Here is a 22242-nt window from a genome sequence, read left to right as displayed (position 1 = left end):
ATTTTGGAGAAATGATGAACAGGTATCACAATTTTAACTCTAATCACACCAACTAATGTATATAAACATATATTGAAGGAATTTAAACAAGTTAAAGGATAGTTAAAGAATAAAGAATAGACTCTTTGCAGTTAGATTAAGATAAAGCGATAATTAAAGTAATAAAATAAAGTTCCATTTGCATTTTAACCAGCACAAGAACTTAACACGTCTTGTAAAAACAACAGCAGACTAGGACTTGTTTTTTTTTTTTCAATTTTTTGCACTTTATTATTTAAACTGAGAATCAGATTTTTTCATAATTAACTACTGTCTAAAATCTCCTATCTAAACATTTTTTGGCAAAAACCAACTTGCAAGTAATTTTGCAGACAAAGACAAACTTACAAAATATAACAAAACATTAACAGAAATAATCAAAAAAAAACATAATTACAAAAAGGTACATTCAATTTTCAAGAGTTGACACCTGCTTTCTCTTTGAGGAGGAGCAGCTGCGGGTCCCCCTGAGTTTGACTGTAAATGACCCGCAGCGCTCCACCGCACATTATTTAAACACAACATTACTGCAAAAGGGACACTGAAGAGCAGATCTGTTCATTCGCAGACCAGACTCTGTGTTTTATCCCTTTAAATTCACATGCTCGGACAGGAACGTAATTCCAACATAACACCATTCATGAGATGAAAGGCAGCAGCACAACATCCTGGGTCCTCTCTGTGTACTTGTTACATCTTGACCTCAGTCTCACAGACAAGAACGACCCAAGTGAATTGCATCTGCACCTATGACCAGAATATGAAAAAATAAAAACCTGAGGTAGCACTTATGTACCTGTACGAGCTACAAAAAGGCCCAAATCAGAATCTGTATGACTCAAGTAGTCGTGGGAGTAATTATCACGACATGGTGTTTTGGGTGAGTGCTGTTTTCAGATTCTGGATTGAGGCCTTGACGCTCTACTAATACAGATAATATGAATACATTATACGGTTCAAGTTAAAATGGAAATGTCTATCCTTTTCAGGATAAACACAACTCCACTCTATCAAAAATCCATTTTTATCTTGAAAGACAAATAAAAAAGACAAAAACTTGATTTTGTGTAAATAAATGGTGATTAAGAAACAAAGAGTAACGTTTTCATTCTGCTTTCTTGTAGTACAACACATTATACAGTTGTAAAACGAGTAAGAGAAACACTGAAAATGACAACATCTCACACAAAGATAGGATGCTTTAAAACAGATCTCTTGCCAATATGCAACGGTGACCTTTAAGAAAATTCTTTGGTTTATATTGTTTGCTTTTCAAAAAGAAAGTTAAACTGATTGTTTCACTTTTCATCCCAAATATTTCCCATGATTGAATCCTCTGTAGAATCCTCTGATTAAAACACAGCAATGTGAAAACATTTGTACATCCACTGACCTTTCTGAAATCTCTCTTATGCCATAAAATCATTCAAAACTGCAACAACTTCCATCTGTGAGATCTTAAAAAGATATATTTTTCAAAATAAAGACATTAAATAATATGAATGAATAACAGAATCACATTCTTAATAGATTTCTTGTTTAAAATGTAGTTTGTGTCTAATCAGGAAATCTCTCAAATACAAACTTCTAAATTATTTTGTTAATTATTTTTCACTCATTCGCTAGGCAAAAAGTCAGTGGGTGCACTTTTACACAAGGCTGCACTGTCGCAACACAGGCTACTAATCAATATAATATACTGTATTTAACTCTTATTATTTTCACCTACAATGTACAGACGTCTGTGTTCAACAGTTTTCGAGGAACTCTGCAACAGGATAATTTGGTTTGTGTGCATAAGACTGATTATTAATTGTCACTCCGTCGTCATTAAGTGCCTGTGAATCCTGCGGGCACTTCCTCAGAGTTTGAACCCACAACTCTCTACGCTCCTTTTGTCGTGGGTCAAGGCCACTAATGTGCAAGGCTTTGTTTGAGGAGCAGCGCCTCAACTGATCTCCAAGGCCACGCTTAATCTTTGGTCTAATGTGTCTCGATTATTTCACATTCCTCAGTAACCTTCTGCCAGAGATTAGTCGGGAGGCTAAAATAAGGTAGCAAACAACTCTTTGGGTAATAGCGTCAGTCACCGCTGCACATTGGCTGATAATACAAAACTACTTGGCAGACAAGTGCTAATCTTTATCTACTCTACAGCAAAGCAAAATAACTATTTGGAGCAAAAGTAACTACAATGTGTACTCAGTAGTACATATCTTCTAACAAAAATATAGATTTTTTTTTGTGGTGTTCATTAAATTCTTCACTTTCATCTCTGATTAAACACTTCCATTGCTTTTACTGCAATCATTCTTCATGTGTTGCATCCTCATGTGGAGCTTCTCCCTCAGAGAGATTAGGCTTTGGTTTCAGCATCTGAGGGATGCTTTCCACATTAAGGCCAATTATAAAGCTTTTCTAAACCGACATGCCACTGCAAGCACTTCTGGTGTGAATCTTTACACGAATAATAAGGAAGAACTCAACAAACAAAAGGGTCTGTTGTAAAAACAGACATTGTAGGACCTGAGGAGAAACTACAGAAGGGGTGTCCATCTGTGAGGAGGGCAGCACAAACATCTGAGCTACTGGCACACAATGTCAGAGATACATTCATAGCATATTCTAGTGGGCAATTACACACTACAACAGTTTAGTACTGAGAAGATACCCTGTCAGTTCACCATGTAACACTACATGACTTTTCAAATGTACTAAACCTTGTTCCCTGAGTTTAGGAAAACAATAAGACAATAAAATAAATTCTTAAATGAGGTAGTATAAAACAGGATTAGCAAGGGCAGCTGCGCACTGACATAAAAAAAGCAAAAGTAGACATTCATTATTTCTTTCATACCATTACTCAATAATGGACAAAATGAACAAAACATATTATTAATACTGACTCAGTACCTCAGCAACATCTGAGGAGATAAATAGATGTGTTTTACATCCTTCAGTCCACACAACAGGTGGAGCAAGAGGAGAAAGCTGCAGCGCCCTCACCATCCAGTAAATCAGAACAAAGCAAGAGAAAAAGACAAAATGGGATGACAATCAGTAAAAAAAGTCATCAGGAAGTATAAAATGTAATGCAACTGAAGCAGCATATCACATAACGTAGGTATAAGTAGTTAAATATACAGTGGAAAGTTTACCCAGAGGTAAACCGAGGTAGATAATCAGCAAAAAGGACTCACTTTTCCCTTTCGCTCCAGTGATAAACTCTCTTAAATAATGTCAGAAATGTCACTTTTTTCACATTCTTGACTATCTTTTTTAAACATTCATGGTGGGTGAGATTTTTCTTTTAAAAAACATACACAAATTAAGAGAAAAAAAAACAATTAAAAGAAAAAGAAAGAAGTTAAAGAAATCAAATGACCTTCCCTGCCAACATGGCTAGGTTGGAACAAAAGAGGACAAATGTTAAAAAAGTCACTGTCTTTGATTCTTTACACCTCTCTCTCATGCTTACTGAACTCTCACACTGACATTCAGGCCTGTGGTATACTGGCATCAGATCTGGCCTTAGCTCGGCTTATTGAGTTAGTCCTTATCTCCCCTTCTCTGTCATGTTTTCTTGTTTGTCACCTCTACTTCTTCTTTCTCTTGGTGGCGACTACATAGTTGAAGGCATAGTTCGACATTTTGGGAAATACACTTTCTTGGTGAGAGTTGGATGAGAAGATTGGCAACATTTTATGAACAAATTGTACAGATTAAACAAACGAGATTTAACATGTTAAATAGAGACTTTTCATGATGCTGGTATGCAGATTTTGTCACCTCCAGGCAGAGCCAGGTTAACTGTTTCTATCTGTTTCCAATCTTTGCACTAAGCTAAGCTAACCAGTCACTGGCCATAGCTTCATATTTAATAGATTGGCAGAGTGGTACTTGTCTTCTCATCAAACTCCCTGCCACAAAGGCAATAAGCACATGTCCCTAAAGGCCCAACTGTTCCTGTTCTGGAGTGAAAAAAAAAAGTATACCACTGCCTTCACGTCCACATCCCCACACACACACACACACACACACACACACACACTTGCAGACATGCTCCCATCACACACTTACACACTTAGAGAGAGTGCAGACTGAGAACTGCCCTGGGCTTCATGATGACAGCAGCCTTTCTCAACTGACTCCTTTAACTCCTGGTCAGTCTGACTCTCCTCCGAAAGCTCGTGCAGCTCTTCAACAGGGTCGCTGCAGTCCGAGCCGCTGCTGTCCTCCGCTGTCAGAGACGGCGGACGGCTGCTAGCACCAGATGACAGGTTGGTCATCTCCGTTTCGTCATGAGAGTAACGACCTGAGTCACCAGTTGCATGGCTGCCCTCGCTGCTAGAAGATCCCTCTGTGTCGCCGGGACACCCGAGCAGAGCCTGCAGAGGGGTGCGCTGGTCTGGAGAGACAGACAACTCCTCCTCATAGGTCAGCACTGTGGTGCCTGGCTGGTAGGACGCAGTGCCATGCTTCATATTCTGCAGCACAGAGAAAGTGTTCGTCCAGTTATCTGAGTGTTTATGGCCAAGTTTTACAGATAGCCGTGAGGTGTCTCAACGTCTTAAGCAAACCTGTTACTAGTGGGAGCTTTGGAAGCCATTATAAAACTAATTCTGATGTTTATAGTCTTTAATGCAGGTTCTGAAAGCTGTACGTTTACTATTCACCAAATGTGTTTCCTTTTCAATTTATTGCTCTTAGATTAAAGTTTTCAAGATAAAAAACCTGCTCAACAAACTCCATATCCTCCTTACAGTGGATTCATAATTAGCACATATGAAGGAGCGCCTGAGGGGCACGAGTGCCTTCTTGGCCTGAATTGAGCCATGCAGTTCTTAGTCCTGGGCAGAGCACAAACTCCAACAACCTCAGGATGAGGTTTGGGTCTGCAATTTTGTTTTCAAATTTTTATGCAACCTGAGACTCAACTCAACACAATTTCACAGACAGGACTCATCAGTCTTAGTCTTACCTGTAATGCTTTACTGTCCTTTTTCACATTATTGCTGAAGGAAAACCATTTCTTTTTCTTTTCAGCACTGGCCTGAACAGGACCGAGAGAATTGATAATGAGGTTTGTTCCTCCCTAAAAAGTGAAAAAAAAAAAATTTCTGTATAAATAGGTACGAGCAATATCCAGAACAAACCATAAAATTTATACGATTAAAAGTTTTACAAATTCTAATGGCTTTACTACATTTCATGTCTTTCTGATTACTTCAAGTTATTTTTAATATTTAACAAATGTCCAAACATTTTCAGGCCTGAAAAATCATCAGTTCACTGGAATTTAGAGAGTTACACGCTGTAATAAGTGTTATGTACCTTGGAATCGATGAAATGGTTTTGATTCATCATTGGTACAGCCACATCAGCGTTCTCAGCTTGTCCGTCAGAGCCCAGATGTCCTGCAGCCGAGGGAGAGGCGCTCACTCCTTCTGTGTATGTTTTAACAGCTGAAAATTTCCTGGAGGGAAACAAATATGACGATATACTATAGACAGAGGATACTCAAGGAAACTGGGCTTTTGCTGTATTCAGACATACCTGTTTTTCCCTCGGCAGACGATGATGAAGGCACAAATGATGATGCAGATGAAAGCAATGCACACCCCCACGGTGATCCCTGTCATTGATTTTTGGTCCAGGTGGTAGAAACCATCAGATAAGGCTGTGAAGGATGAAGGCAACATTGTCGGATTATGGTATAACTTGTGATCACAATGTTTCAGTTTCAAAAGGGAACTTCAAAAGGACTCTTATCATAAGATATCAAGTGATTCTGTGAGAACAATGTCGATGGCTCTGACCTGTGGAGTGCCGGGGGTCGGATGAGAGATCTGGCTGTACTGTCAGCTCCAGTGTGTGAGAGAAAGGCCCATCACCCATGTCGTTGGATGCAGAAATTTTCACCAAGTAAACCTGACCAGGCCTCAGGTTCTCCAGCAGTGCCATGGTGATAGTCCCTGTTGGTGAGATTTAACTCTGGTGTTTAACTGCACATTGTGATTATATTGTTGAAGCAGGGCTTTCATCTTCTTAACCTTATCTACAGGTGTTTTATATCAAGATGGATTGACCAGTTAATACATCTAGCTTTTTCATTCATGAAACCGATCTTGAAGATTTGGAAATTATATCGGAAGAGTTTAAGAATGTGAAAGTACGTTTTTGTCCAAAATAGTACTTTGATTTAAAAAAACAAACAAAAAAAAAAAACGTATGTCTAGGTCCAATCACTAGCTTTGTGTGGATCTTTCAACCACATCCATACTTCCATAACATACTTAGGTCAAGTGATAATCAACTGATGGAGACTGTGTGTGATGTGGTTAAAAGCTTCAGTCATGAGTTAAAAGTATTTCTTTAAAAAAAAAAAAAAAAATTAAATCCGTCAGGGATCACATAGACACATTATGACATCAGTAGTTACATATCTAAAACTCATAAATAACTTACACAATATGATTTAGTTTTTTTTTAATGACATCTGATGACTCATGTTCAGATGTTTTTGGCTCCACTCTGAGGTAGTGTAGTGCATAGCTGGGATGAAAGATCCTAATGAAACAAACTTAACAACCATCAAGTTATTGATGATATAATACTGAGGGCCTGAGTTGGGGATTATCTGCTAGTGTTTAAGATCACAAAGTTTTTGATCACATACTACAGTTGGGTATTTAACTGCATTTAGTGGTAACATTTGAATCAGTCGTTCAATATTTTTGTTGTGCAAATTTTATTTGCCTTCTTGCTGAGAGTTAGATGAGAAGATCAATACGACTCTCACACTGTACATTAAATATGAAGCTGCAGCCAACACGGAATTATCTTAGTTTAGCAAAAAGACTGGAAATAGGAGTAAACAGCTAACCTGGCTCTGTCCAAAGGAGCCTGACAGTAGAGATCATTTTGAATAACTACACAGTTCTGTTCATCTAATATGTTGCTGTCTTTTTCTTGACTTTTTCGGTCTGACTATCATTCAGTTTCAGACTTTGTGATGCAGTGAAACATAAAAAACAAAAAACAAAGGTGCTATGTGGGAGCAGCTTGGGCTGGGGTCAGGGGATCAGGGCCATACACATTCCCTTATCCACTATCACCCAGTCTTAAAACCACCAGGGTCCCGGCAGCGACTGAAGGGGGTTGGGTGTTCAGTTTGAGGTGATAGGGGGCTGGGCTAAGCTGGAGGGGCTTTGTGAGCAGCTCCACTTTTGATCCCTTCCCCAGAGACAGAGGAACAGTTCTATGTCTTTTTTTAGGTTTCTGGGGTTATCTACTCTTAAAAAATCAATTGCTGTCTCACAAACCAGATACAACAAAAGCTTTAAGAGAAAAATGTTTCCTTTACCAAGACTTCTTACTTTATTTTGGGTTGGCGGCAAAACATTGTTTGACTGATGTAGGGTGTTAATTTTCAAACCTCTCTACCATAACTTGCTTTAGTCATATCAAACATGAATAATTTTTCTGTGACATTATAATTAATACTTACAGTTTAAATCTCTGTGAGCCTGTCTATATGTTTGACACAATTCCCACTGATTATACTATATAATTTATAATTGGTCTATTCTAAGCATTAATTTAAAGACAGTTGCTCCCAAATAACTGTGTAACTCTTGCAATACATTTTTTTCTATAGACAATTTCACAGAAACCCCCCTGACATAGTTATAGACACAATATGTTTAAAGAGCACCTAGAAACAACATGAAGTTTTTCCATGATGAAAACTAATTCAGCACATATATTTCTGGCAAAGATGCTACAGAGACAGAGGATTCTGCGAGTTTGAGTGTAAAGCTGCATTAATCTGTATTTTTGATTAACACTGGAATATATGCAAACAGACTGATCAACAACTGAAAAGAGAGAACTAAATGCATTGGATACTGCTGCACTGGCGATTGGAACCTGTGGACTTTGTGTGGAAAGGGTCAAAACACCAAACTGGAGTGAGCTCGACCTGTCCTGGCACCATTCAGAGATCACAATGAACAGAGACATGGACTGGACGATGAATTACTGATTTCCAATGGACCTTTTGTCTTCGACAGGAGAGAGTCTCTGTGTGATCCCTCCCCTGCACATCTGTATAACCCCTTTTTTCTATACTTTTCTTTCCACTCTCCTCCTTACCTTCTCTTTGCAGCACTTGCCATTCCCCAGCTATCCATTCATTTCTGGAGGCGTACAGGATCGTGTAGTGTGTGACAGCTATGTCGGGTTCATCTGGGGGTTTCCATGAAACAAGCGCAGTGTCCTCCTCAATCAAAGTCACTTTCACGTTGGAAGGGGGTATCATGGGAGCTGTGTGTGGATGGATGAAAAGAATAAGGTCAAATAAAAATACCATGAACACTAAAACAGAAGGTGTCTTTTCATAACTCTGGACATGTTCATGTAAATAGCAAATGAAGAAATCATTTTAAAATAAATTTTCCTCACAAAACAGCATCACCATCTGAAGTGCAACATCTCTTAATCACATTAAAAACAGTCTTACTGTTTGGTACACTTCATATAGAGTATATACAGGAAATTATATTAAAATGTTTTTGTGCTCACCTTCAGGGAAAGTGCTCTGATAGACCACAGGGCTCCAGGGGCTGGACAGCTGATCAATGTGAAGACGAATAGCAAATTCATACTTGGTGTTTGGCTCCAGATCCCGCACCAGGAGGTTCTGCTCACTCCTGCAGAATAGACATAACAGACGACTTAAGGACATGTCTGTTTGTTCAGTGTGATTTGCTGAGGTTTAGAGATGCTGATTGTGCAGGTCATACTGATAAAATGCACTCAATTTAGGCATTTAGGCCAAAGAAACTTCAGCAGACATGTCTGTTTTAAAATATTACGATGAGGCCACTTGTGACTTTCCTCTGCTCATCCTACATTTACTTGGGTTTTGGGGTGAACTGCCCCTTCAATAATGGCCAACAGATGGCGATATGGAGCTGTGCTGGCAGTGAGAGTGGGGAGACAACATAGAGACACTGGTGACCTGCAAACTTGGCCCCCAACAAGTGTTTGTTGTAAAGAAACACTTCAGGTGATGTGATTTGGCTGTCATAATGAACTACTGCTGAAATGTCACATTACTGTCAATAACAGAACATTGTGTTAAGATAAGGTCTCATACATAGCATGAGCATCAAGCCATTATGCAGTTAGCCATACAAAACACACAGCTGCATGTGTTATACATCTAGTTTCACTTTCCCTGACACCATCTTCTCCAGACAGGAAACAATAGCCTCCATAAGTTTATTTAAGATGCACTAATCAATATAATAGTTCATCAGGTGACCAGAAACAATTAACAATAGGCTATAAATAGGCTAACATATTAAACATAACTTTATTAGGCCATAATATATCAAACATATAAGTGATGTTCAGCTCTATGTGTTTTGCCATCAGGTGGCCAAGAGAACGGATTAATGCTGCTTTAAATGAATATTAGCAATGTATTAAGAAGAAATTCTCACGTCTGCAGGTAGAGCACGAGCGAGGCGTTCTGCAGGCCCACTGGGTTGCAGCGGACAGTGTAGTTGATCGCATGGCTGGAGGTGAAGGCTGGTCGGCCCCAGTGCAAAAACACGGCAGTTGAACTGTTAGTCTTGGAGTACACATTGTGTGGAGGTGGTGGAGGGGGCACAAGGCGATCTCGAACAGCTGAGAAACATTGAGAATAATGGTATTTATAGCAAAATGAGACCATCATGATGCAGGCACACTGAAGAACCTTCTTTTTAAGTATATTGTGGGACTTACAGACACATCCAGGGGTGCTGATAGTCTGGTCAGCCTGGTAGCCATCTCCGATGAAATTGTAAGCCAGAAGTTTAACGTGGTACTTCTTCCTTGGGTCTTCATTAAGAAAAAGAGAGAAACCAAAATGTATAAATAAAACGCATCGTAAAAATGTAAAAAACAAACAAGTCAAACTTCATGCTTCGAAATACATCAGTCTATGTGGACTCTCAGAATCTGGACTTCAGGTAACTTGCATAGAGATTTATTCTCACCATCACTCTGAATTCGGTGTAATATTTCAACACAGGTTGTAACACGGTGCCAGATGACAATGTGATTCCTACAGCCAACAGGAAGCAGGGGTGCTACATGAGGGAGAGCTGGACTGTGTAGGTGTGGGGTCAGTGAGGTTTTTTGAGTTTGATGATGTGGTGGGAACGAGAGGTGAGGCAGTGTGACAGATGCTCAGTGTCGTGAGTCCTTTGGTCAGTTTCTGCAGCACTCAGGGAAGCAGAACACAAGAGCTCTACTATCCATCACCCTGTCACTGAGTCTTTTCAGTGCAAATAAAAAGGACCTTTCTCCAGCCCCAGTCAGGCCTGCTGTTTAGTGGTCAGTGGCCACTCCTATTTAGGTCCACAATCTGGGGGTTAAATCGACGGACAAAATCCCCTGGGAAGGACATTGCTGATGGTCAACAGCAGTTGCAGGCCTCAGTGACCCTGAAGACCCTCCTGAACAAAAGCCATCTGACCAAATGTCCCTTTTACCCTTAAAAGAATAATGATCAGGGTCCAATTTAAATGTTGCATGCAATATCAATATTGTGAATCATATCTGCCGACTCTTATAGCCAGTAAAATAAGTATATTGTCTTGACAACATGTAACAAGTAACGTATTTTGTGATGTGAAAGTTAGTCAGTCAGAGAATTTTAAACAGGTGTCAGTGGTACCACCTTCCATTCTTGTTACAGTGTTTCATTAAAAATGAAGTTATTATGAGTGTTACTTCTCAACTGTTTCTGCTTAGTCAGTGAATATTAACTGTTAACTGGCAAAATGCTGGACTATAGATGTCAGTCCGGCACAATTTTTGCAGACATGTTGGTTATGGGAACACTTACAGAAATATAGCTCAAACATGAACAAATTAACACAAGTCTATCTTGAGCCTATTACTAGTATCATATTTCGATCTGTCCTGCAGAAAACAAACCAACTTCTATTGAAGTATGAGACATTTAGGGGGTCGAGAGAAGAGGGAGACCACAGGAGATGAATCTGTGTCCATGGAGGTTAGAGAAGTTTGGGGAGAGTGGGGGGGGGGTTAAGTTGAGCTACTTCCACCCCCATGCAGCCCTGAGGAGTTTCACTGGAGCCAGACCCAGGCCAGCAGGTCAGGCTGAGATAAAACTAAAAGAATCTGGGGTCATGGGTGTAGAATATGAGATGAGCCTCTTTTTCTGCATATGGATTCTCATTGCCTGCATCTAAACATCTATTTGCAATGACAGTTGAGAGTAAGCAAAATACTAACACACTAATCATGAGTTGCTGGCAGAATTCTTTAGATAAATGTTTACCATGACCAGAGAAATGATCAGCACGGAAACAAAGAACTTTTCTTTACATCTTCTTTGCAACAGATAAATAAAACCAAAAGTTCTGTAAATTTTGTACAAAGTGCACCTTGTTATCCAAAGTTTCTACGCAGTGTGTTAAGCCTGTCCACCTCTAAAGAGGAGCAGGCATGTACTATGCACCTCTACACAGCCCCACAATACAATGGGTCTGCCGTAATTATGCGAGAGACGAGCTCTGTGAGGGGGGAAGCTGTGACATCTGGGCCACGACCTTTGACATGGAATCTTGGCAAGCTAAATCCTGCAAAAGGAGGGGTTGCAGGGCTCTCTCTAAAGGGGGAGGGTCAAGCAGAGGAAGTGAGTGGAAAAACAGGGAAACACCAAGAGTCAAAATAAAATGCCACTTAGTAGGTGGTGACACAGTGTCCTGATAAGAGACAACTCAGTGGACAAGTTTGTTTTTCACCCACAGTGAAGCAGACACCTGAAGCTTTCAACAACATTATGATGTGTCTAAAGCCACTAGTTATTATATCCTGTGGTGTACACAAACAACAGCAAAATGAGAAACAACCACAATATTACTTATCCATCCAGAACATACACTACTTTAACGAGACTTCAAATTCTCAGAGCCTAAGTTAACGTTGATATCTTTTCTTATCCTCCAGTCCCAAACAAAATTATATTGATTTTACAATGATATAAAACAGACAACAGCAGCACATCCTCACATTTAAGAATCTGGAAATACTAATATTTGGCATTTTTGGTTTGACTGAAATGATTAATTGACCATCAAAATTGCTGCCAATTAATTGCCAATTAATCAGATAATTGTTATAGCATTGGAAATAAAGTTACAAAACATAAATGCATTGGGACACATTATATTCTTAGACTGCTGCATTCTGCTTTAGATGCTATTCCTTGAGTGAAGACATTTCCTGTCTTTCCAACTGAGATAAATCTCACATAGCCTTATTCCCATAAATAATGCTGTTGGTATTAAAAGGCATATTTGAGTCATTTGTGGTGACCCCTTTTTTTTACAGCCAAAATGCAGATCCTGTTGGCCTCTGAGGTTTTGTTCAGCCTTGCAAAAGGCCCCCCAGGCTGCAGCAAACCAGGCCTGAACAGGGGCCATAAATGTCAACTCCTGTATGAACCCTCACACCAGCATCTATCATCTCTCTCTCTCTCCCCCCCCCCCCCTCTCTTTTGCCCTTAGTCACACAAATCAACACACACCGACACACACACAGACAGACAGACAGACACACACACACACACACACACACACACAAGTTAAGCAAAAATGACCTTTTAAAATGTCGTCAGCACAACTGTAGATAAATCTACAGTTGTTCACACAGCTCTGCCTGGTGCCAACAGGTATGAGAGGTATTTAAACCTCGACTATGACAACATGTTCTTCTCATGGGCCATGCAGAGAATACACATGCAAGGGAAGGTCACATCTCTGTGTCATTTATACCCAACTGGAGCCCCTCACACACATTCCTGTCTCTCAGGGTGTGCTTTCAATCATTTGGATCATCAGAAGTGATAATTTAACCGCCAGCTCAGAGCATGTCCTTCTGCAGCTATACACAGTGCTGAATCAACAGTATCCAGTTTTGCCACAGCTGATAGTTCAGAAATCAATGTTATTGGCAAAAAAGGGATGGATGCTGTGTACAACATATCAGCAATTATAGGGAATGCCATTTACAGTACATACAGATTTAATTTGCAGAGATCACCTGCTGAGAAAAATCAACATTCAGCATTTGGTAGTCTAGACTGAGTGAATGTGGGACATCCGTTGCTTCATATTTTCAACATGCAGTTAAAAATAGTGCAAATAATACCTCAGAAGTAATTTGTCAAAAAACAGAAAAGTGTAATGTTCTCTCATAGTAAGAGGGAAGACCAAAATATTTTCCTATGCAATATTTTCTTATGCATGAACAGAAATTTAAAAAATCTGTGAAAATATCCTCACAGGGTTACCTTGTTCTGCTCACTAATGCCATGCCACTGTTACAGTACAACAGACACCTATCAGATTATCTTTTAGCATTTAGCATGGATTTATATCAGGATTGCCTCTAAATTTGTATACCTGTTTAAATTTCTTGTATTCAGTTTTTAAGAGTTTGCTTTCAGTTCCTTTTAAAATCTAAATTTAAAGTGCAATTGCCTCTTATATGAATTGTGCTACATCAATAGATTTGTATTGCCTTCAATTAATGGTGCAGTTATAATAATATCAAAAAGTAATGTCTTGAAGAAGGAAGTAATAATTGGTAAAAAACCAAAACAATTTAGTCAGATTCCTCACAGCACAGCAGGGCTTTCTCTGCTGCAGGATGTGTTGCCACACAGGTCAGATGCTTCACTTTGCACCTCTCTCCTCAAACACAGTGCTGCAGCTAATTCATGAGAATTAAATCTCAGAACTGCAAGATAGTGAGCTCACAAGACAAGCTCATTGTTTGGTGCACAACTCAGTTGGTGAAAGCTGCATTTCCTTAAAGTCTTGGCTAATAAACTATCTTTGTGGCTCTCAAAGCCAAACACAATGAGAGTCTTTGATGTCAATGCTCCTCCAGCAACACTGCTCAAAGCAGTCATAAAACACATAGTAAATCAGCCTCCACAAAACAGCTTTCCTCTCTTCAAAACACTGCCCTGCAAAGCTCCTTTATCAAAGAGGAACAAAAAGATCATTTCTTTTTATTCAGCTAAAGCTCTATTTTTGATGTTTGATGCAAATCTTGCTGATTACCTTAATATTTATCATCAGCTGTGATTGCAGCTTCCTCTTCTTCCCACATTTATTCAATAGTCAGAGTGATCTGATTAAGCAAGAAGCTTTCAAAAAAAACAAACATTAAGTTGACTTTTAAGAACTGCTAAGGCTCCTCCACATTATATACATCAATAGGACCATTATGCCAATAAAATTAAATAATATGGAGCAAATTTAATGAATGAAAAACTGATTATAATTAGTGTCAGCATTATTAGTAGAAATAGGAGTTGTTGGTTTCATAGTAGGTGCATTGTGGCTCAGCACTGATCGTAGTACTGCTTAAACCATTGAACTAAATATCTAACTAACTAAATGCCTGCAGGAGTTAGAGTTAACACCTATAGTAATTTATAGTTCCTCCTTGTCTTTCTTTCTTTCTTTCTGATCCTGTTCCAGCATTGAGCTTCCTGATTTACAAGTCAGCTGCTGACCACCTGGTTGACCCCCTTTGCCACAGATGGTCAGTTGTCCACTGCATTGGCCTGAGCCCCCTCTCCTCTCTCAAACAAAAAAGCCAAAATGAATCTGACCTAAAGGCCAGAAGAGCTGTGATATGCCCCAAACTCCACCAGCAGCTGCTGAAAAGACACACACACACTAGAACCCCTAACAGAGGTTGGGAGGTCATGGAAGTGGGATGTGGTGCTGCTCTGTTCCACGCTTTGTGAATCTCTGCTCAACACATGACAAGAGTTAAGCCAATTCATCACTCATAAGCTTGAATGTCAATTGATGCTACTGCTTTTAACCACATTTGTCCACCATGAACTAATACACTAAAGTTTTTGAACTTGATTAATTTAATTGACTGTTAAAACATGCCTCAAAATTTCATGAGATCAGAAACTTGTGGTGTTAATATGAAGCCTCTGTTGTGTTGCTGAGTGATGGTTTTCCCAAGAAAAACCATGAAAATGATATATAGAATGTCCTGCATACCACAAGGGTAGGAGGTTACTCAAATGATGTAAAACAAAACTCACCAAGGCCTCCAATGGTGTGTCTATTATCTGAAGCACGCAGCTGAACTGGGGCGTTCTCAGGCTGGCTCTCCTCATGGTAAAAAAGTCTGTAGCCTTGCACACCAGCTGAGTTTCTGGGTGCCAACTTCCAGGACACCAAAATAGTGGTGCAGTTTAAAGGCTCCAAATGTAGCTCGGGAGCCAGAGGAACTGTAGAGAAAAAATAAAGAAAAACATTTTGATTTTGATAATAATATTACAAGATGGATTTACAATCCAGTTTCATGATTACAAAAACACTCTAGATAAACATCCACGTAATCAAAATATTACTCCGTGAGTGAAAATAAATCTTGCTGCTGACATGCTTTCCATTTTCCTACTGTGCCACAGCAAACTATCTTAATATTCCCTGAATTCTGTTTAAAGCAAACAAGAGATCAAAGACAATCCTTATCCTTAGAAAACTGGAAACTTTCTTCTAGGCTGTTTCAAGTGTTTATGTGATGGACAGAGGAGGTTCCTGCCCAGCTTTTTCTTTGAAAAGTGAAACTACCATCTGATGCCTCACCAGCTGTTTCACACTCAGTGCAGACCAAAGACAACCACACTAACAGTCAAGGGAGTGATTTCACACATTTTTATTTTAGGAATGAGGACAATGAAGTTTACCAACAGAAGATTCCTGTGTGAGTTTAAACTGGAGACAGGGGGAAATGGAAATGGGAAGGAAAAAACGAATCCTCCCCTCCTCCCGCCTCAAAGCTTCAGATGTAGCTCTAAACAGCCATATACTCTTTCCCACCCGGAGGCCTGAGTCGCTCCCTTTATGACCCATGACTGAAACCCTTCCAGTGTTACTGACAGTGAAGGGCAAAGGTCACAGAGTAACAAACGCAATGCCTTAACAAGATTATTAGAGCAAGCGCTCCTCTTTGCTCTGACCCATGGTAGAGTTCAGTGATAATTCTGCTTTTTGTGTCAACTTCCTTTATGTGTAGATGTTAATAATTTTTCAATGTGCCTGCACATTTGAAATTCTGAAAATCACAAAATTTTGATTTCATATTTGTAGTTACACACTGCCATTTCAGAAATCATGAAGACAACTCTTCCTAATATTGTACCTCGAGCACTGGATGCCTTCGGAGTGCGGTGAGATGTCCAGGCAGACTGCTCACCCCACCCTACACTGGTGGAAGCAACAATACGCAAAAGGTAGATGGTGTCAGGCTGCAGGTCTTCCAGGAGATGATTTGTCTTCTCTCCAGGTAGCTCCATCTGTGAGACTGTACTCTCAGCACTGGTGCGATAGGACAAACGATAGCCAGACACTCGGCCGCGACTCAGCTTGTCTGGGAGAGGCTGCCAAGAAACCTGGATGTCTGTGGGGCTACGGCTGGTGAGGCTGAGCTCAGGGGCGCGGAGAGGAACTGTGGACAAACAAAACAGTAAGGTTTAGACTGAAAGAAATCCTTAATCATGCAGTAAAACTAAGATGACGACCCACGAGATTGGTGAGATAAAGTTAAAACATGAAAAATGTCAGATTTGTAACATACTGCCAGTCGTGAGGAGAAGAAGAAGATACAAACAAGGGCTTAGCAATGAGAAGCTATAAAAAGTGAATCATTTTGTCAACGACTTATACCTATACCCTACCAGTTCCATGAATATGTCTGGTTGTATTAGGCCATTATGTTGGAAATCCATGAGCAACACTATTTCATGGCATATTTGAATCAATATGAAAAATTACCTTGACCAATCAAGTATTGAATTTGACAGAGTAGCCAAAACAGACATTCCTGTGTGGTTATTTAATCCACAAACAGCTTTTCAATCTATTTTCCAGGAAATGTATAGTATTGTGATATTGCAATATAAAATGATATAGGATTTCATCCCACCCGAACGTAAACTGACATTTACATTTTCTTTACCAAAGTACTCACTTATGTTGGCCTTGAGCTTGCCCTGCATGCACAGATGTCTATGTAATATCATTTAATAATTTCAGTCGTGTAGAACAAACACATGGCAGCCTTTGACCCACAGGCCAAGACTATGAACAAATGAGGTTTGCCAGGAGTTCAAAAACACTCCAGGGGCATGGAACATACAGATATCGATATATATATACAATATACATACATCCAGTGTACATAGAAACACACACACACACACACACAGACACACACACACACACACACACACACACACACCACACACACACACACACACACACACACACACACACACACTCTGCATACAAATAATTTGATTGTTTCTTATGTCAACAATGAAGCTAATTTACTGCAGTTGAAACATCTCATAAACAAACAGTCTCTGAGGTCCCACTGGAATAACAGAGTCTAACAGACTTAGAAGATCAATTACTCCACTCCCTCCCCATTTTTTGATTTCATATTTACTGTGGGATCGACTTTATTGTCTATGATCTCGTGTATGCCTCACCATCTTCGAGCGTGTGCTGGAACACGTGGTCCGACATACGACTGGCTCCCATGGGCATGTAGGCAACAACATAGAAGGTGTAGTTGCGAGCTGGCTCGAGGTCATCAATAATGTAGCGAGTTGTATCGTTTCCAATGACAACTTGATATTCCTCATTGTTCAATCCTGGACGAATGACAACATTGTAAAAAGAATTGAAATAATTACAACTTCTTATCAATGTCAACTAAGAGAATAGTACTTCTGGATGAGAAGCTATTTTTCTTCTAAAAAGGAAATTGTCCTGTCTTGTGATAAAACAATTTTTTGTATTTGAATTTTAAGTTGACAACATATTTCAGCAACATTTCAGGTTTTGTAATGTAAAAACATAACCGGGGATCACATAATCCTACCCATTATGCAGTCAACAAGAAACGTGTAAAAATCTGGCAAAGGCTTATGTTGTTGCTATATAGCACACCTTTTAGTCTCCGTGTTTTCATAAATGAATAAGTGCACAGTCTTACAGTTTGTGTCCATTCTTATCACGTTAATAACAAAATAAGACAATGGTCCATATACTTTATCTTATTCTGAAACACAGCCATTTGGTGAAACAAACTGGCATTCATCTCAATGTCACACAAAAGACGTTTTTGTACCCCGAGGAGGAAAAAAACTACCTGGTGTGATTTTTGACCTGGTAAACAAGGTACTTGAAAGTAAACAAAAAAGCATTCTCCACAGTCTGAATGCGTCAGTAAGCCTCCCTCAAAAGTCTAACAAAGTCTACGTTCCTGTCTAATTCACAATCTCCCACTGCCCTCACACAATGCACTCTTTTGGACACTCCATCACACAGACTAATTAGTTCTTCCTTTCGTTAGAGCCTCCATTTAGTGCCAAGCCTCTCTGTCTGCAACCTCAGGTGCAGAGCTGACAGTGTGATACTCTGTCAATGTCAATGAACAGCCAAGGAGATTGTGTCACTAAATCTAAATCAAGTGCAGAAAATCCTTGAGAGATTCGAGTTATTCAAGAATAAAACAGAGAGAATTTGTACAGCTTGTTCCTTTTATTTTGAGCTCCTTATCCCCAACAAAATCCAGCAGGTGTTTCTTTTTTACTAGGTGAATTCTGTATGTCCCACCCCCCCAATGGAAGTCAGTGGCATTATAATTAAGTGCAGTGCTTGAATGAACAAGCTCAAGTTTTTTCTGAAATGTTGTATTGTTTGAATGTGACTCTTCTCTCTCAGCAGCAAGAGTTCCCAGGAAAGCTGAAAGGCTTCCAGGCTTTTCTGCTGTCACACTGCAACCGTTGTGCTTTTTGTGAATAGTTCTGTCTGCATCCTGCATTTTATCAACCAAAAGGAAAGGACCCTGCATCTTGAAACTCCAGGGCTATGGTCTATAGATGACTAACTCCCGTTTGTCCAGAAAAAGCCGTTGTTCTACTTCATTTAGGAGGAGTGCTCCATTTTTTTTTTTACCTTTGCCCACCAACATAGCATTGACAACACATGATTAGCTCTGACATTATACTTTGTAGACAGGAAGAGGCAACATTTTAGTTCCTGAATTGCTGTTGCTTGAGGCTATAAAGATCATGAAAATAAAATGTCTTAATGTATTAAGTTTTACAAAATTTGTAAAGAATTCTTCTGTACACCCAAGAGAGTATTCATGTTTTCTTTTTGTCTTTTAAAGATAAGGAAACTCCTTTCCCTTGAAGGGTTTCTTTGTTGTGAAAGCCAGTTTTGAATTTTGTTCCATTTGTTGTTTCAAACCTTGCTCTTACATAATACTATAGCACGTTAGAAGTACGAGCCAAGACATGACATCTGTAAAAGGCAAAATCTAAAATCCTGAACTGCCATTTCCTGAAGCTGTAAAGATCAAAACATTAAATGTCTTAATGTATGACCAGTTTCCTTCCTCCCTTTTTGTCCTTGTGGTGCAAAAATGCTTCCTTGTTTGTTTACAGATGACTCACCTTCAGCCTTCATGTAGTGCACTGAGTAAGCAATAACTTTATCTGAGTTATACAGAGGCCTCTCCCAGGCCAGGAGGATGGCAGAGCTCGACACTGTGTCAGCTTGGATATTCCTGGGTGCACTTGGCCGGTCCTCCGACATCACCACAATGAGCCTCGCCATGGATATGACTGATCCTTGCTCGTTCTCTGCCTGGCACTGATAGATGGCATCGTCCTCAGGGATGATCTGGTTGATCACCAGTTTGCTGAATGACACGCATAAACACAGATGATTAGTATGTATGCAGATGGCATCATCCTGAGGCTCCTGTGTAGTCATTCTATAATCAACTTTAGCAAGCAATGGAAGTTGAAAAGGGAACACATTATAAGGAAACCAACTAAACCCCCATTTGCACTGCTTTAAATTATTCAGTTTCCTTTCTACTATAGGGAAAGTAGTGAATTATTTATTCAGATTGTTTACAATTGGTCAACAATGACTGTTAAATAAGTGCCTCAATAGTGTCTCATGCTTAAAGGAGTTAGAGTTCCTGTTCATTATCTCTGTGCATACAAAGCAAATACATTTGACGTCTCAAAAAAGGAATTTATTTGATCACAGGATTCATCCTTTAAATGGAGAGAGAAATACCTGTTGTACATCTTGATTCGACCATTGGAGTGAACTTTCTCTCCGTTCTTGAGCCAAGTGATTTGAGGTGTTGGAACTCCTTCAGCTTGGCACACAAAGCGGGCAGTGCCAGCACGGGGACGCGTCAGGCTTTCTGGCCACTCAACCAAGGACGGTGGTGCTTTGGAAGAACAACATCAGTGAGAAATATATACATATATGAAACTTTTGAATTATCAATTATCAAAGCCAAACTTCTGTATACTGAATATCTCTACCTAAAACAGTGACATTGGCTGTGGCAACAGTGTAGTTTCGTGTGCCAGGAGTGGTGGCTCTGCACATATAGACTCCTCCATGCTGAGGCTTGATGTCTGTGATAATGAGGTTGCCATTTCCCAACACTTTGGTGTTGTAAACATCAATGGACTTGCTGTCCGCTCGGCTCCAGGAGATGATGGGTCGGGGTTTGCCTGTGGCCATGCACTCCAGGATGGCACTCTGGTGCAGTGACACTGAAATGTTCTGTGGCCCAGCGATGATGCGTGGCCTCTGGGGAAGCTGGGGGCTGGGAGCTGCAGAGAGAGAGAAAGACAGGGAGGAAAGAGGAACAGCTTTAGTGCATATGGTTTTGTAGATTCAACGTGATCTTTATTGTAATATTGCAGTAATTGTTTTAATATGGTTATACCTAAATTCTGGACACAACACTCATCCCATCACATATTCCCTTTGCCTAGATTTAGGTAATCGTATTCAGGAAACACAGATTCTCCTTTGTGATAGACTACCAAACTGTCTACTGATGCTCTTTATAGAATACATTTATCAAAAGAGAGCTAGGTGTCATACCTGGGGTGACAGTGAGGGTGGCCTCCGTGCTTCGGCGGCGACTGGCAATGTTGGTAGCGATGCATCGGTAATTTCCAGCATCTGCCCGCTGCACTCCATGTATCTGAAGGACACCACTGGGCAGGACTGTGATTCTGGATGATAGATGCAGCCTTTATCACTTACAATATTGAGCTATTACACATCAAATATGACTAATAATGGCTAAGAGTGGTTACAGAATTTTTTTTCATGTCCGGCTTTGAAAAAAATCTGCTGAAGAGTAAGGATATAAAAAATGAATACCGTGAAGTTAAAATGAAAACGACAGAGTGCATACCTTTCAGTGGCAAGGGGTAAAGTGACTCGATTGAGCTCCCAAGTGATTATGGGAGGAGGGTGGGCACTGATTTTGCAGGAAAACCTGGCGACTGAACCTTCAGTTACCACTATGGATGTTGGCTGGATTGCAAAAGAGTAGATACCTGCAGCAAAACAGAACAACAAAACAGACCATTTAAATTAAAGAATTCTTATGTATGCAGAAATGTTTGACAAACTGTAATACATTTGTAAAAAGCCTTTTCTCTATCTAGTAGTGTGGCGCTATACTGTCTCCCAATAAATCCCAATAAACAGATGTAGAACTGACACAATTAGTCAATTCATTGATTATTTGGTTGGCTGAATAGTTGTTGGCAACTATTTAGATAAGTGATTAATCGCTTCAGTCATTTCTCAAGCAAAAATGTCAAACATTTGTTGGTTACAGCTTCTCAATTGTGAGAATTTACTCCCTGCCTATTTGGATTTGACTTTTGGTCAGACAAAATAAGTCATTTAAAAACTTGGGCTCTGTGTGATTGTATTAGGCTTTTATTTATAGATTAAATGATTAATCAATTAATAAAACTAATCAACATGTTAACACCTTTTCAACACCATACTGAGGTTGAACATTTGTCAAAAGCCAATAAGGGGAGTATTGGCCCAGTTATACAGCTTCTACTAACACATTAAGTTTGTAGGTAATTCTTCCCCACAACCAAGGGAGTATTCATGTTTTTATCCCTAACATGTTGTTTTTTAAAGATAATGTCAAAGGAAACTCCTTTGCCTTGAGGTGTTTCTTTGTTGGGGAAGCCGGTGTTGT

General features: G+C 39.7%; 1 protein-coding gene across 1 annotated transcript in view; it reads right to left on the bottom strand.

The window, feature by feature from the left end:
- Positions 1-238: 238 nt before the first annotated feature.
- The window catches only part of LOC130171318 (protogenin A-like), a 31414-nt gene continuing 9410 nt past the window's right edge, over positions 239-22242 (bottom strand). The window contains exons 3-19 of the mRNA XM_056379302.1: positions 21430-21574; positions 21111-21244; positions 20537-20833; positions 20280-20439; positions 19643-19890; positions 17666-17830; positions 16315-16620; positions 15209-15397; positions 9838-9933; positions 9552-9738; positions 8626-8753; positions 8197-8367; positions 5859-6014; positions 5596-5719; positions 5374-5515; positions 5021-5134; positions 239-4526 (exon numbers count right to left, since the gene is read on the bottom strand). Coding sequence (XP_056235277.1) covers positions 4116-4526; positions 5021-5134; positions 5374-5515; positions 5596-5719; positions 5859-6014; positions 8197-8367; positions 8626-8753; positions 9552-9738; positions 9838-9933; positions 15209-15397; positions 16315-16620; positions 17666-17830; positions 19643-19890; positions 20280-20439; positions 20537-20833; positions 21111-21244; positions 21430-21574 — 3173 coding nt within the window. The 3' untranslated portion in view covers positions 239-4115. The remainder of the gene's footprint in view (positions 4527-5020; positions 5135-5373; positions 5516-5595; positions 5720-5858; positions 6015-8196; positions 8368-8625; positions 8754-9551; positions 9739-9837; positions 9934-15208; positions 15398-16314; positions 16621-17665; positions 17831-19642; positions 19891-20279; positions 20440-20536; positions 20834-21110; positions 21245-21429; positions 21575-22242) is intronic.

The sequence above is a fragment of the Seriola aureovittata genome, chromosome 1, assembly GCF_021018895.1.
Source record: "Seriola aureovittata isolate HTS-2021-v1 ecotype China chromosome 1, ASM2101889v1, whole genome shotgun sequence".
NCBI lineage: Eukaryota > Metazoa > Chordata > Actinopteri > Carangiformes > Carangidae > Seriola > Seriola aureovittata.
The sequence above is the reverse complement of the archived record's forward strand: the minus strand, read 5'-3'. Positions and strand labels throughout refer to the sequence as shown.